The sequence below is a fragment of the Tyto alba genome, unplaced genomic scaffold, assembly GCF_018691265.1.
Source record: "Tyto alba isolate M040663 unplaced genomic scaffold, T.alba_DEE_v4.0 Super-Scaffold_21, whole genome shotgun sequence".
NCBI classification, from domain to species: Eukaryota; Metazoa; Chordata; class Aves; order Strigiformes; family Tytonidae; genus Tyto; species Tyto alba.
The window spans coordinates 22,480,676-22,497,848 of NW_024881295.1; the positions used below are offsets into that span (position 1 = coordinate 22,480,676).

At 39.4% G+C, this 17,173-nt stretch overlaps 1 protein-coding gene across 1 annotated transcript in view; it reads left to right on the forward strand.

Annotated features, from left to right (window-relative positions):
- MYBPC1 (myosin binding protein C1) overlaps positions 1-17,173 on the forward strand; it is a 79,247-nt gene that overhangs the window by 21,907 nt on the left and 40,167 nt on the right. Inside the window, 8 exon segments of the mRNA XM_042795338.1 lie at positions 1,887-1,928; positions 9,083-9,115; positions 9,476-9,511; positions 10,798-10,833; positions 13,394-13,498; positions 14,945-15,093; positions 15,451-15,568; positions 16,859-16,910. Of these exon segments, the coding sequence (XP_042651272.1) occupies positions 1,887-1,928; positions 9,083-9,115; positions 9,476-9,511; positions 10,798-10,833; positions 13,394-13,498; positions 14,945-15,093; positions 15,451-15,568; positions 16,859-16,910 (571 nt within the window).

Here is a 17,173-nt window from a genome sequence, read left to right on the forward strand (position 1 = left end):
ATGTGAGGTGAAACTCATCCATGAGGACTAGGGCTTCAGATAAAGCCGATGCTCTGTGCATAACTGCTACATATAATTTCAGAATAGTCACACTGAGGTTCATATCTAATATACTTTGTACTTGAATTCATGTTCTTCAATCTAAACTTTTAAGTAGAACTGAAATGAGAAGCTGCTTTTTGTAAACAGAAGGGAATAGCATCTTTGAAGTATTACATTAAAAACAGCTATTAAAATTTTCAAATAAATATCATCTTAATTTCTATTTAAATACACGGGATTAAATACAAAATCACTCCCATAAACCCCTTCCTTTTCCCCATACCTGTACTTCTTCTGTAAAACGAGTAGGGTGTCAGTAGGCTTTTACAGTCAGGCACGGACCAAACTGGGATACTTCTGAGATGGAAGTGCCAGTCGCTTCCTCTAGGTTCCTTGTGTCTGACTCAGGATGTTGTCAACTTGGATTACCAAGTGCTATCACACAAAGAGGGAAGTTGATTGTTCAAGAATCCAAATGCTATTGCATATAAAATGTTTATTGGACATAATCAACATCTTGAACGACACCAGGAAAATTTTGGGAACTCATTGTAAGAGCTCCTTCTAGATCTCAATGTCAAGCCACCAGGTTGGTATACTTAGCCCTGATGAGGTTTTCAAAGGGGATTTAGACATGTTACCATCAGCCAAAACCAGTGAATTCTCCTAATTTCAGTTCCTAACAGGAAAGGAAAGTGTTACTGGTGCAAAATTGCCATTAAAAAGGAACAGGCTTGACCATCTGGCCAAGATGGACAACCTGACAATTAGAGCTTGGAAATTCAGGGAATACAGACAGAAGCATCTGGGACTCTGTCACTCTTCCAGAATATGGACTTGTTTTCCAAATGTCAAGTTTTGTTTTCATAGTTACCATGGCTATGAACATGTGAACAAAAAATCAGGATAATCATAATATCAGCTGGCTCTTGGAGATGTTTTCTCCATGGCACAAAAATTATCTTACCTCCATCTTGAAAATGTTAAACCATTGACATTCATCCAAACCTATAGTCTAACAGGCAGCTGACAGGTAAGTTTGCCACAGAAAGGTCATTGTTTACAGGCAGCACATTACTGAGTGTTTACAACTTGAAGACAGGACAATTCATATGATTTGACAAGTCTCTAAATGTAAATTGAATGAGATAGGAAACCGGAGAAGAGGAATCCTATCAAATCTTGAAGTAGAGAAAGCATAGAATTTTTTAGTTTGTTGAAAATACAGTCCGAGTTTTCTCATACATATGAGGTCAAAATTCACATTCACCTGCTTGGAGTAGAGGACAAGCTGGCAACTCTTCTGATCAAGAAAACCAAAAAATGTTAAGAAAGATGACGATAAAGAATTAAGGACGCTCTCTATACACTCTCTCTGTGTTGTACTTCATCTTAAGGAGAAGCCAGTTAGGGTGATGGATCTCTGGATACCATTAATATTTGGCAGTATTTCATGTCTGATCCAATACCATTCAAAATAACAATGATATGTAACTCATTTCAAAGGATTTTGTAAATAAACCCAAGAACAAGAGACTAACAATTGCTACTTCTGAAAAACAAACAAACAAACAAACAAAAAACAACAAACAGAAAAAAAATAAACAACCAGTATTTTTCTTCACTGAGTACAGGAACTTCAATAAGACTCATTCAAAACAGAGTCATCAAATGTTTTATGGGATTACAACTGTTTATTACACATACACGTATATCAATAATTCTTTAATGTTGTTTATTCAATACTAGCAGAACCTAGAGTATTTCTGTATTTTTAAATGCTGTGTAAGTTTTTCTTTTTACTTTAAGATCCTCTCAAAAATATACTTGTACTTCCTACACAGAACAAAAAACATCACAGGAGGGTGAAACTGGAAAGGGTAAAGGTGAGTCTGAAATCATATTTTAAAAATGGGCAGTAAAGAAACATTCCTAAATGCTGTTCTGATGCTGGATTGCTTGAGCTTTAATTCATAATTTTGGTGCCAAATTTTAGAAGTGTGATGTGAAGCTTCTTGGATCCTTTTTCTGCATGACTAGTCCTGCACAAGGAAATCATGATACTTACGAGTATCTTCAAAAATTCTGCAAACACAACTGACACTTTGACAACAGTAGACTGTTATAGACTGCTTAATTAATAAATCAAATTTCAAGTGATTTGCATGAGCAGAAAGCCATGTTTAAGTGAGCCTGGATGTTGACACTGAGCAAGCTTGATAAAACTCAGATACTATGCACATTGGTAGATTTTAGATAAAGTGGACAATCTCCTACTGTCATTCTAAGATGTTTCTATTCTACCACAGAAATTTGATATTGCATATTTTACCTTTCGACAAAGTCCAATAGCTTTTTCATCTGAAAAAAGAAACCACACATTCATCTTTCTGTCCTCACTGGGAGTTCAGCAGCTGAGCTCATTAGAAGTTCTGAAAAATGTCTTTGAAGATTGTCTGCTATGAACAAACACATAACTGTTCCACTAGCAATGCATGTAAAAATCAGCTCTATTTTTAATATTATTTTTGTGCTGCTGAGATTAGACTCCAGCTCTGATGGCAATTTTTTATAGTTACAAAGATCCATTTTGAGGGAACTGGGCCAAATTCCACTCCTCTTTTGTATTCCCTGCCAAAGTAGAATTCAAACAGCTCATCAGCTTATGTTGAAAAGAATAATCTTTTTTTTTTTTTCCTCTTTCTGATAAAAAGCTAAACCAGACCAAAACGTACTTACAACTGATGCAATGTTTGCTTTTCATTTGGCACAGTTATGCTTTTTCATGGCAAATCAAGAAATGGCTTGCTTGAAAATGTATTCTGGCTTTTGGTCTCTTCCAGACAAGATCTTGCCTTTTAGACAGACTTGGATGTATCTTTGATACTTGCAGATTTATTTGGAAAAGGTGTGCATGGCTATTTTTCTCAACAAAGTCAAAATATTAACACAGAGTGTGTGATTCAAGTACCCTTTTGAAAATAAAAATGCTGAACCAGGATTCAGTGCATGTTATTTTGCCAGCTATCTTTGCATTGAGCAATTATTTTGACACACAAAAATTCTTGCAAGTAATCAAATCTGTCATCTTGGTAATGGAAACACGATTCAGGAATAATTTGCATGCCTAATGATAGGAAAAAAGATGAAGGTCTTGCCTCAAGGTATTCCAGCAGTTAGTTCTGCTTGCTTTAATTTTGATATGAGAGAAATGTCTGTTCCTGAACTGAACTTGAACGGTGTTTCCCCCACTACTTACAAGTCTACATTTTACTGAATAAAAAAGAAAACATGGTAGGTATCTTATCAAATACTACTATTATCTTTTTATACTCTATTATGATTCTGGTTTGGATTCAGTGGAGGGGGAAAATGCTTTCTTGGTGCTTACCCTGTCTATGAGGGCTTTGCTGCCCAAAAAATTGTTTCAGATCCTAGTATGGGAAGCGTTTCTAGTTTCAGTCCATGGTGGCACCAGCTGCCTCAGTAAGAATTCCAGTGAAAGTCTGAATACCAATATGTAGGAAGAATGACTTTCTGCCATGCTCCAGTGCCACTGTCACCTCTGCAAAGCAATGTAGGTGTCATCGCCAGACCCTTGGTAGTAATTTTTTATTTAATTAGGTATAGTGCAATTGTTCCTACCAGCTCCTGTTTTGTTTCAGAGTATCACCAAGTAAGGGAAAGTATATTTTCTGGGAGTGATTCTTTCATGTTTGTCTGCCAGAAAAAATCTTTATAATGGTGAGCATAATTCACAAAATGGGAAAAGGTTCCATTTTTCCAATCTGTCCAAAATCATTTAGACTAGCAAATCAGCGGTTCAACAATGAAATGAGGACAGAACCAGCTAGAGGTTAGCTTTTGTAGAAGCTATTTATAAAACTGTTTCTGTAGCTTCGGATGTAACAGATTTGGGCACTTCCCTGAATAGGAACGAGACGTGAAAGTTTTCATATCTGAATTCCACAGCAACTCTACAATACCTGTGTGTTAGCAGTTGTGACATCCTTGCTGATAACTCATAAGAAACATCACACTGTAGGAACCTGGGGCAGCCCCTCTGCAGCACAGTCAGGCTGTGCTGGAACCTGGCATCTAGGGAGGAAAGCTTGGTAGTCCACGTAAACCATGTAGTCCATCATTTTCACCTCATTTCTAAGACAAATTTGGCAGCAGAAGTTAGGAAAATAAAGTACACCTATCTGTGTGTCTCTTTTACTGTTCTATTTCTTTTTAGCAGTTGTTGTCTGTCTGAAGTTACATATTTATGTTCCTTTATGTTCACTGTGAAGTTAAGACATGGTGGACAGTGTGATGAAGTCTTTGTTATTCTGTGGTTATTTTGCTGTAAATTAGTAGCTCAGCACGGTAAAAATAAAATTTTCTTGCATAGAAAGTTCTTCTATAGTATTTATAGTTCCAAAAATATCTGAAGTAATATTGTAAAAAATTCAGTATATATATGATTCCATTTTATTTTCAGATTAAAAAGTGATTCAGCAGAAAGCCCATCAAATTTACTATGTTATCCCATACTCATTCAATTTAAATTGTTCTGCCTTTTTTTTTTTTTTAATTTTAGCATTATCTTACAGATTGAATATTGTCATAATTGTATTCCCACTTGCTGGAGTAATAACTGAATTTTAATATAAATTTGCTCATTCCTTTTTTAGGTCACATCCAGCCATTCAGAGAGCTACTAAAGTTTCTGCATGTTTTACTGATATCTTTTTCTCTAGGTTTCATCCAACCATTTACTAAAATGTTCGCATGTTTCATCCTTGTATTTTTCCAGGTTTCACTTATCCATTCACCCCTCCACTAAAACTTCCATATATACGTACTTCATTTATCATTTCTAAAGTGCCAAGTCCCCTTGATGGGACTGCTGAATACTCATTAGAAAACAGATGGGTAATTGAAGGCAACTAAATTTTAAACTCTCAGTCTCAGAAGGGTTAAACTGTTCTCAGTAATTTCTGCCAAAAACCAAGATGACTCAGCCAGTTGGTTGAGTTAGTCTGTGTTTGTTTATGTACCATAAAGACAAGGGTTCCCTCTTTGTGGTGTTTATCTACCTCCTGCCTTAGTCCTGAACGCTCACTGCAGGGCGCAGTGGCACAGACAAATGTTAAGATGCTCTGAAGTCACCCACAGCTTCAAAATAGTGTCACTCCCCTGTTCACCACTCTGCCTATATACACCTGCCGTATGTCTCATGCCAGATCCGTGGTCATCAGTAAGTGAGAGCAAGGAACAACAACAAAGAAAGATTAATTAGTTTACCGTCTCTCTTAGCTGATTGAATCAGGTTTGAGATGCTGCTTCGGTGGAGTCAAAATTCCAAAATTCCCCTGTTCACTTCTGTAGCACCAGGCTTTTGACATTAACACATGGCTTTCATTTTCTTTTAAACAGCTGAAAAACAGAAAAGTAAAATAACAGATTAATACAGTGTCGTGGTTTGAGCTCAGAGGGCAACTGAGCACCACACAGCTGCTCGCTCCTCCCTTCCCTCCCAGCGGTGAGAAGGGACAAATAAGCCAGGCTTGGGATTTGAGATAGGACCAGGATGGGCAGATCACCCATTATGGTCATGGGCAAAAGGCAGACTCGTTAGGGGAAGAAAAAAAGAACATAGATTTATTACAGACACTAACAACAACACTGAACAGAGCAGGACAGTGAGAAGTATTGCCACATCTTGAGAACACCTTCCCCCCACCCCTCCCTTCTTCCCGGGCTCAGCTCTGCTCCCGATATCTCTGCCTCCTCCCCCAGTGGCGCAGGGGCAGGGAATGGGGGGTGCAGTCAGCGCTGCCACTTCCTTGTGTTCGGTGAGGGGAGTGTCCAAAACTTGTTCCCCCCTGCTCCATCGTGGTCCCCTCTCACAGGAGACAGTCCTCCACAAACTTTCTCCAACTTGAATTCCTCCCATGGGCCGCAGCGTTCCCCACACTGCTCCGTCATGGGTCACTAACTTCCTCCGACTGGATTCCCTCCCACGGCTGCAGCCCTTCCCGAGCTGCTCCGGCGTGGGACTCCCCCGCATGCTGCAATCCTCCCAGCACTGAATTACAGCAGCGGGGCTGCCTTTTCCCATGAGACCCCGGCTTCTTCGGGCACAGAACCTTGATCATCCCGGTGGAAGCCACAGGCCATAAATCAGTGCCTGCTCCACCGTAGATCTCCATGGGTGGCAGGGGGGGGCCGCCCTGCCGTCTCCCCACAGGATACAGGGGGGTCTCTGCTCTGGCACACCTCCCCCCTCCTTTCTTCCTCCGTTCCCCACTGACCTTGGTGTTCATGCAGCTGCAGCAACTCCTCCTCACAAGTCCGACTGCCCGTCACCACGTCCCTTCTTAAATACGTTATCGCAGAGGCGCAGCCGATTGGCTCAATTTCCCAAACAGAGGTGGAGCTGACGTGGAGCTGGGGGAGCTTCGAGAAACTTCTCACAGGGGGCCGCCCCGATAGCCCCCTCCCCTGCTACCAAAAAACTCCACCACTCACTCAAACCCAGAACATACAATTTTGCCACTTCTGCAAAACATTTAATTTATCAACAATGTGACTGATGGCACAGAATAGCAGCTCCCACTTTTGGTGACAGATTGCAAAACAAGGGTAAGTAGGTCCAAAATTCTTTATATCAGCAGTTCATATATAAATCTGTAGGTATTACTTATATTTTGACATATTTTTCTACACACTTGCTGTGTCAGCAGTCAGAAATCTTAATATTGAGGTTACACTAACTGTGAGTTTTAGAAGTTTTACATTAGCTACTTCTGAGATATGGACCGTTCTTTCCTCCGAGACTCTACCTCTGATGGAGCTCCTAGAGGCCCGGTCCTCAGTTAATGTGGTCATTTAGATACAAGCAAATAAATGTAAATATCCTATTTGTTTATGAAAATGTGCCATAGATGAATAGAAGCCAAAGAACAAAAATCTCTATAGAGTAATATATCCTATCAACCTACTGCCAAATGAATTGTGATTTCCTCATACCTAGCTCTTGTCATGCAACAGATTGCTAAAGATGTTCCATTAAAAGTTTACTTGCAGAAGATAAGGATAGTGAACTAATGACCATAGTTCTACCACCAAGCCTGTTATTTTTGCAATTTTTATTATCTTTAAATAGAAATTACTGAGAACATAAACAATCGTTCATCACAGAAAGCAAATCGGTTACAGCTGTTGAACCATTTTTCATATTTATTCAACAGTTGGTTCATTTCATCCTAGAAGCCTGAGGCATAAGGAGTGATGCATTGATAATAACCCATCTGTCAAAACAATCCTACTGTCATGTACTGTTTTTATACTCTTTCCATTAACAGCACATTCGATTGTGCTCTCATTTTGATATTTCTGAAATGTTTGTTTTGATTTGTTTGTGTTTGATGTTAACATTTTGTTCAAAAAATAATAGATTACCCTGGAGAAACACCAGCAATCCCTCTGCAAAAGTAATAACACCCCTTTGTTGTTTTAGTTTTTCAAATGTTTATAGAAAATAGAAGTCAAATAGAGTGGTCCTTTAATAATGCGATTATCGTACATCATCATGTAGGTTGCATCACATCAAATGTTATATGCTGATTGATCTTAATTATTTTTTTCTGACCAGAGAGCATATTCTGTACTTCTTCAAGCCATTATCAACCACAGTGGTGACACTGTTGACAGAAAGAGTTGAAAGTACACTTTACACTTTCATGAAATGCAGAGAAAGTTTTGCAGTAGAATTACGCTTGCATTCATTTAGTTGCTAGCACAATATGTTAAAACATCTGACATGACTTTATAGTTACTGTGCTTTCACTGAAAATCAACATCTTCAATGTCTGCTTATGCCATTGGATGGTGCAGGTGGTGAGAACTCTTCCACTAAATGATTATTATGTTTTTTTTGCTATGAATAAGAAATTATTTTTGTAAAGTAACGTATTAATCCTTCATGTGCAGGCCTACCTTTTGCAACTGACATCTTCCTCCCAAGGGATTTTTAAAAAGAAGTTTGATGAATCATTAAAAAGGAATGAGTGAAATGTTACAGCTAAGTTTCTAAATTCTATTAACAGACTGTCAATTAACCTTCAGTGGTTAAGCAAGAATAAAAAATTAATATGACCAGTATTTACAAAAATGCAACTATACTTCATATGTAGTTTTATCATAGTTATTACATTTGTCCTTGAGAAAATATAGACAAATTGTAACTTTAAGGTCAAAATCAATGGATAATTTAAGAATTAAAATTTAATTCTGGAACCCCAAATCCAAAATCTAAAAAAAAAAAAAAAGAAAAAGAATATCCTTACAAATGTGGGTTAATATTTTCCAAAGTTGTTCTTGTTCAACTGTCTTTTCTTTCACTTTGAAATGTTCTCCAGATGATTTTCTGATGATGTTTAAAAGACATGTTATCTTTACATTATATATGTATTAAATCCTAAGTATCTCTAGTTCATTTAAGCCTCCCAAATGCTACACTGGTGTTTGGTTTTTTTTTTTTTTAGCATTATCCTTTTAAGACACTAAGACTTTTTGCCTATTTTTATCAGAAACTGTTATCTCAGAGGTTTCTAGTCAACATCTAAAGTTCAGAGAGAATAGTCTTTACCTTATTCTGGTTTTCTAATAAATATGATTACAGTATTTCAGGTTTAATGCTAGTTTCATGTTTTTTTCAGGCTTTTAATTTATATAAATATGTACCTCAATGTACTCTGTGAGATTAAACATTTTAAAATACCCAGATAACAATTGCTTGCAGTGATTTAATACCTGATGATAGTCAGCTTTTAGTGTGATTAAAAGGAAAATCCAGAGTGATGATAATAGTTCTTATTTTAAATTATTCTCCTATAACGTGGGAAAAATGAGTTGTTTATTCCTTGCATTTTAAATCAATATTCTAATACAAAAGTTGTAAAGTATTAATACAGGGGACTATTTTTAACAGTTGCATATCTTGATTTAATGATGCTGAATGCATATATGGTGCACATTTTAATTGCAGACACGGACATCAGAGAAATGGCATCTTCCTCAGGTCAGATATGTGATTGACCTTGATTTCACTGTGGCGTTTTTGCATTTACTGTGGATTACATCTCTAACAAACAGAACCACTCAGCAGCTTTCATATAAACTCATGATTTAATAATAGATCACAGTCCACATCTCATTCTTCTTTTACTTGCTTGAAAGATTAAGGTTTACCATTTCAGCTACTGAATTACTCAACGCTTTCTTCATCAGTTTGAAGCTTCCATTGTGAATGCCTCTGACTATTATGATCTCTTTCCCTTTCTTTTGCAGGTTTTACATTTTCACATAGTTGTTTTAAAGCAGATGATCGTCTGTACTTTCCGTTTCTTTATGCACTTTTTATTTGTATTTCTTTTCACAGATGAAGATGACACTTCAGTTAGTACTCCACCAGAAGGTTAGGACTGCAATAGCACTGTGTGTGTGTGTGTGTATGTATGTATGTACTTCTCTCTTGACTATTAATGAAGAAAAAGTCCAAACCATTGGACTGAACCCAAAACATACTAATTAGAGAAAAAGTTTTTTGAAGTCCCTTCCATTAAATTAATCTCTGTTCAGAAGCACAATACCTTCATACCAGACAAGTTCCTTTCCAGTCCTGTCTTGAGGTCTTTGGTAGAACTTCTGCCGTTGGAAGGTAAAATATTGGTTAGCAGCTCTAAAAGCAGCTCCCCTTATCTTTTCCTATCAACAAACATGGAGTGCATTTTTAAGGTTAGTCTTGAGAGCAAATTCCAGAATTACAAATAAAACAGATGTTTTATGACTTCAAACCAGGTTTATCCACATAACTGTCTATCACCTCACCGTAGGCCATGCGACCTACAGGGTAGTTTGAAGGTACTGCTCCAAGCCATTGCTGCCAAGCTGGCACAAAAAAAGCCTTTGGTTGTTGGCAGCAAAAGAAAAGCAACAGCACAGGGGTCCATCATGATAGATAGATAGATATAGGCAAAATTTCTTCATTGTTTGCTTAATATGATTTTTAAAAATAACCTGTGAATGAAACAGAGATTTTGAACACTAGAAGATGCTTTGCAGTGTGTCAAATGAAAAACATGTTCCTAATTATCTTCACTGCCCTAAATGATCACATTTTCTTTATTTCTCCCAAAATTATTTGCATTATTAACTTTGGCCTGAATACTGTCTGGAAAGTCTGTAGCAGTACATTGATTTACAGTGCTAGAGGATCTTACTGGTAAAAGACAAATATATAAGTAATATTGTAAATCACAAACCCCTAAAAACTGATTTTAACTATTTATTGTTATTTTGCACAGCCTAGATAAATAAATAGACTATTTAAATAATTCAAAGTACTGTCCCCTCAGTTAAACATTGAATATAAATTCATCTGTCATCTGGAACTACACAAATCATGAAGAAAACATCAGCTTCACAGAACCCTTCTAAATATGAACTACTAAAAAGGATACCTTGAATGGAAGTTAAACTAATTTAGATATTCTAGAGAAAAGGGGGAAAGATTTCTGATTTTTTTTCTCAGCTGTTCACTTCCTTTTTCTGATATTCTAGTAGTTCCTCATAGGTATGGTCCTAAATAACTAGTCCGATCTTCTTGCATGAAGAATCAATGTTCTTAAATTCCCAACAATCTGAGGTCAGTTAAGCTGTGATCTCTGAGCTGGTGTCATCTAAATTGCTCTTCCCTTTCAGATGGGATGTCTAAGCCAGCGGAAAGAAAAGATTCAGGTGAGACCTCCTGAAAAACATGATTAAACACTCCAAAATTTACATCATAGAATTATAATTAATACTTTATTTCTTAGATAATATTTAATTTTATTTTCATTGTTTATACAGTATCAAACTGCAACTGTTGAAATGCTTCTAAGTGCCAGAGCAAAGAGGTTTCTAGCAGCTAAACCAGGAGTGAGAGAAGGCTCTGCTGCACAAGACAGGACATGTATCGCTATTTTACACATACATACATACCTATCTATCTATATCTATTTCTGTATAGATAGATACACAGCTGTGCCCTTCCTCCTCAGCTCGCAGGGTGACAGTGGCTTACCTGAATCCCACAAACAGGCCCCAGGAGACTGTAGGAGAATGGTTTCTTCTCACAGCTCAAAGGACGGTGGGGAAAACTTAGCAAAGTCATAACCTCTTTCTTCCTACTCTGGCAGGTAACGCACACCACACTCATTTTTGTGGTTTCAGGATTTGCAGCCTCTGGAACAAAATGAGCAGCAGGTACTTCAACCATGGTTCTTGACCTGGCATAGCCACCTATGCCAGCACCCTGCGCCAACGTCAAACCCACGTGCTGTTCTGTTTGTTTAATAAATTGAAAAGTGTTAATAGCTAAAGGTGATGATAATAGTTAGGTGTTATTTTATGTGGTACTAAATTAATGACTCCATGTAAGCTTCTTCCATTTATTAATATCCTTTTTCCATTTCCCTCTGTGGCGCGTTAGGTTTGTTACTGCACATGACCAGGTCCTGTACCGGGCATTGTCACATCATTCTGTTCACACCTGTAACTATCACTTGCTTTTACATTGTTTCCATATACTAGCATGTTATACTGGCATAATCTAAACATCTGGAGAGAGTATATATAGATGTGTATCTATATATATTTGTGTTCATGTATGTCTGTGTACATGTCTTCATATCTGTGTATATACATGTGTGTATATACATGAATGTCTTTACATGTAAGAAATGTTGTACAAGCAGAGGAGTTACGTACATCACCCATAGTTCACTGAAAAACTGAAAGGCAAAGATTTTATAGCAAAGCTATGTAGCACTTCTGTATCTTTTTAATATTCCTAATAGGCTTTAGAATAATGAAACCAGTTTGGTTGCACCTTCCCTTGGTTGTCACAAGTTGTGTTGCATTCATGAGCAATGTAAATTTTCATGAGTTAAAAAGATTCCTGTAGCAGTCATCTCTACACAGTGGAAAGACAATTCTGAGTTATTACTTGCTGCAGAAAGTACGGAGCAGGGAAAGGAACTTTTAATTTCAAGACCAGGGTTTGACTAAGAGAGAAATTCCTCATTTATGTTAGTTATGAAACCAAAACCAAAAGCGCATTGGGTAAACTGTTAAAAGCTGCCTTCGCTTCTGAAACAACTAGAAGTTCAAGGGGAACAAGGGAGATGCACCTCTGATCTGAAAGAGACAGATGGCTTTGTTAATTATAGCTGTACATTTCCACATTTGCTTTGCTCTTCAGTACTATCGTGGCAGCACTGGCTTTACTCAGTTTCCCCTATGCACTGGTAACTCCTCAAAGGAAGGAGGTGGCATTTGGATTCCGCAAGTTCTCACTTGAAATATGAGATGCACGCTTTGCCTCTGCAGAAAGGGAGCTGGTAATGGACAGACGTTCACTGCCTTGCTCTCCCTGCCTTTTCGGTTAGGAATCAGCTTTGACCATGGTTTTGCATGTATTTACCCAGGATGTAACTGCATAGCACGAAGCCAGGGCTGATCAGATGAGCAGAAAGACCAGAAATGCACAGCTGTGCTGATACAGCTCTCTGACTCGGGGAAAGACTTGCTGTTTCTGCTCACTTGCTGCTTCTCTCAGTACAATTGTTCCTTTTCAGTTCCAAAATCCCAATTTCTGGAAGAGAAGGTGCTGTGTCTGACCATATGACACAACCATTCCCATCTGACAAACCCCTTTTCTGTAAAATATCAGCCAGTGCACATGGCAGAACGTGGCATTGACTGATGCCCAGACTCTCTGCTTCTATTAGGGTAGAAGAGAACAATGTTCAAAAGTAAGCTTCATCCCTGCCCTATTTTGCAAACAAAGAAGAAAAAATAGCTTGTACAATTCCCTGAGTTTGGGCTTGAGAGAGACCCACCAAAACTACACATCCTATGTGTTTTGTTTGTGCTTATAGCTGTTTGTGTTTTCAGAACCTCCATCTCTTCTGAAAAACAAAGAGCTGACCTTTGTGCATTGCCTCCATAAAGCACTCATGGTTGAATGCTGGTGCCATTCGAGTTGCACAGTATCTGTCTTGGCTGATCAGGTTCCCCTCTCTTCCTCTCTGGTAGTTTCATTTTCTGTCACCACAGAGGTAGTGTTCTTGCAGGAACTGTACACAATGTGACAGTCAAGCAATGGATGTCAGTGCGAACAAAAACTTACATATCTTTCAGGACATCTGAAGAGAGAGGTAGTAGGGTTAGAGAGCTTAGTAAGTTCAGGTAAGTGTATTTTGGAGGGAGTAAAACACACTCAGATGATTGACATTTCCCTCTCTCTGCATCTCAGTATGGTCTATTGGAGAAGGAGCTCCAGAAGACGCAGAAAAACGCGATGACTCCCAAAGATCCACTTTATTTGTCGAAAAACCTCAGAGCGGTTCGGTGAGCGTTGGTAAGTGCTTAGAAAGAAAATCAAAAGCCAATCCCAGAGAGACAGAGACTGAGGCAGAGCCCGGAAAGGCACGTGCAGTTCCTGTGACACTCAGCTTCTGCCCTCAGCTGCAAGTACTTCCATGGGTTTTAGTTGGAGCAGAACTCCACTCCTTGAAAGTAAAAAGGACTGCATGCAGAGAAGCAAAAACCAATTGTTCAGTTCAAGACAAGCTCACAGTCTAATAGTTTACTGAGCACAATGGGTGAGAGTTATAGTTTCTGGAGAAGAGATGTGGTTATGGTGATGCTGTTGGCTGTACAGTTACTGATGTGTCAGGAGGATCTGCTCAGAGGCCTGCAGCACGGCTTAGAGATTGCTGGGACAACCTTTGTACCCTACAGCTGCGTGTAGATTAGGAAGCAGACTCATTGGACCATCTCTGTAGGGAAGTTGCTCAGGTCACCCCCACTGTAACTCTTCTGGGGGATTTGCTCTGGGCGAGCTCTGGCTCAGTCCAGTGCTCTCTATACTTATGAGCAGTTCGAGCAGAGGTGGCAAAGTCTCAGAGCACGCCTTTGGTTTTAATTTCACCCCAGAGGAATCCAGCTCCAGCACTGCGAGGACTTTCTGAGTTGTGAACCAGAGCATAGTAAATGGGGGCAGTTAGGAGGTTCACTCCCAACCTGCATCCTGAGACATACTGTCGTGGTATGGTAAGCCAGAAAAGCAGGGTAGCAGCAATCGTGAGCAGCTCAGTACGGGCTGCTTGATATGTCTGTTGTGTACTTGGATACCCTAAGATATGGTCATATGGCAGGGGTTTATGCATGCCTATGATTTTTCTCAGTTTCTGAGTAGAAAAAGAGCATTTGGGGAGGATTTATTTGGAAAATAAATATAAGGAGCTAGACGTATTCTCCTCTGGAGCCCATGAATGTTAAGATGATAACACAGCAAGGACTGGGCAGTGGTGTTCTGAAAATTGAGCTAACTTTTCCTATTCCCAAATTATTATTTAGAGAAGACTCTTTCCCCTTCCTTCTCAGCTTAAAGAATTAATCACAGAAATGCATGAAGAGTTCCAGGCTTTCTTTTCCAGACTGGAGTTTATTCATATTACAGCTGCCTGGTAGCCTAGGAACACCTATGCTTGTTTTAAGCAAGGAAATTCAAATATTGGGAACAATTCACCCATGACAACATGGGGTTTTGCCTCAACTATTTTATCCTTCTTCTCAGTGTCTCAAGCTCCACACTGACATGGGCAGAAGGCTTCCAGACCCAAAATCGTTAATCTAACACTGCAGCACTTTCATAGCCTGTGTGACTCCATCTGATTCTTACTGTTGTGTTAGAGTTAGCACATGGAGACTGGGAGGAGCAGTAGTAGAAGATATTGTACAGACGTGACTGAGCAACCACATGTTCCTCATTGACTGCATTATTCTCTTCTCTTTTTAAAAGGCGGGAATATTACATTTATAGCCAAAGTAGAAGCCAAAGATCTTCTCCGAAAGCCAAATGTTAAGTGGTTTAAAGGCAAATGGATGGACCTGGCCAGTAAAGCGGGGAAGCATCTGCAGCTGAAAGAGTCTTTTGAGCGTCACACTAAGGTGTGTATTTGCTTTTCTTTCTTACAGGGGCAAAGCTCCAAACAGAGTTTAAAGATCAGTTTAAGACAGCAGGTAGAAATTCAAGAGCAGTGGATTCTAACCCTGGCTCCCCCATGCAGATTTCGGTGATGATATCTGACCCCACACAGAAGCAGACTTTTCTGCTCTCTCAGCACAGGAAAAGTAGTGGTGGGGAAATGAAAGTTTTCCGTTGCCATTTCTGGGCTCCAGTTTCTTCCCAGAGCCATTTATTTGAGTTATTCCTTGCTCCTGGTTTAGGTCTGAAAGACTAATCTTTTAACTTCTGCTTTATGCAAGTGTGTTCCCCACATTAATGAAATTATGTTTGATTTTTAGATTCACACATTTGAGATGCATATCATTCAAGCTAAACAAAACTATGCAGGGAACTATCGCTGTGAAGTATCTTATAAGGACAAGTTTGATAGTTGCTCTTTTGACCTTGAAGTCACTGGTAAGATGACACTTGTGTCTGTAAACTTTTATAAAGATTTCTTTTTTTTTTTTTTTTTTTTTTTTACCTGAAATGCCACTTAATTTTGTTCAGAACATTTAAGTGAAGTAATGTTTAAAGTGAACCTTTTTAGCATAGAGCTCAGATAATTTTCTTAAGTGTCTGTAATTTATTGTTTAAATGAACATTGGGATAGATAGCATGTAAGACATTTATCCAAAAATTAGAAAAGCTGGCAGATAAAACTAGTATTGAATGCAAATCAGGCTCTGGCACACAGGACAGAGAGCTGAGCTCAGGGCTGTTCAAAGGGCAAGGCTTCATCTGGCAGCATCTGAGCAGAGGGACAAGGAGTGGTCATGGCTCAGCAGCGCTTTGCACCCTCATGGTACCATCACACTCCAGAAAGCTATTTCTTCCACTCTTCATCAAAATTCAGAATAGCACAATGTGCAGAGCACTGGAGAGTCATGCCTTTGCTTACTTTGGCGTTGTAAAAGGCCTTACCCTGGCAAACGTTCTGCTTTCCTTCGAGAGCAGTTCTGCCAGACAGCAGTGCCCGCATACCTGCACGATCGGGCTGAGGAAGATGGATTTCTTCCGACATGCCAGGGCCAGCAGCCAGTGGACAGAATAGTTGCTCGCCCTGACAAAGCACGCCTGCTGAATGGCCGGGGCTGGGCTGTTTGTCCAGCAGTCGGGGGCAGCCGCTCACGGCTGAGGGGACGCTCGATGTCTGAGTGGCAGCCCGAGGGGCAGAGGGACGTGTGTGCATTTGGAGGGGCCAGCCTGGCTGCATCCGCTCACTGCCGGTGGATCAGAACCGTTTGACCTGGTTCAGGCTGGCACAGATGCGTAACTCACACCAGGGGGATTCGTCCTGGCATCGGGGACCGTCAGGAGCCTGTGGCTGCAGAGAAGACTCTTTCCTCTGATGTTGACCATACTGCGAAAGTGCGAGACGCAAGCAGGAGGGAAGGTGCAGGAATGGGAAGACAGAAAGGCCAGAGCCTGAGTGTAGGCGGGGAGGGGACTGGAGAGAAACCTCACAGAGCCAGATCTCCTGTGCAGAACTGCAGAAAGAAGCTAGTTTAGAGAAATTCCTTAATTAAACTTAGCTTATCACTGAGCAGCTCTGCATTTATCAGAACTTACTGCCAAAGGAGCAGCACAAACCATGTTACCTTAGCAGGAAACCGAACAAATGTCATACGCCAAATTACACTGATTACATCAATTACATCACTTTTAAATGATGTTTTTAATTTCTGTGATACTGTTGTTTCATAGAATCTTCCCAAGCTGCTCCATCCATTGACATCAGATCTGCTTTCAAAAGAAGGTAACTTTGAACAGTGATCCTATGAAGCTCCTCAGGAATGGAGGCTGGTAGCACACACTGAACTTGCATCAGTCTAAGCAGGCAATTGTATCGAGTACCTTAAAAAAATGGTTTTGTAAACAAGGTTAAAGAAGTGGGGTTTAGGGTAGTTGGTAGTGGGTAGAATGAAATAGTTATAACACAGAGACAGTATATATGATATTAAATACTGTGAAATTACAGTATCATTGTTTTAAGGGAAGGTGGAATATTTAAGGAAATTA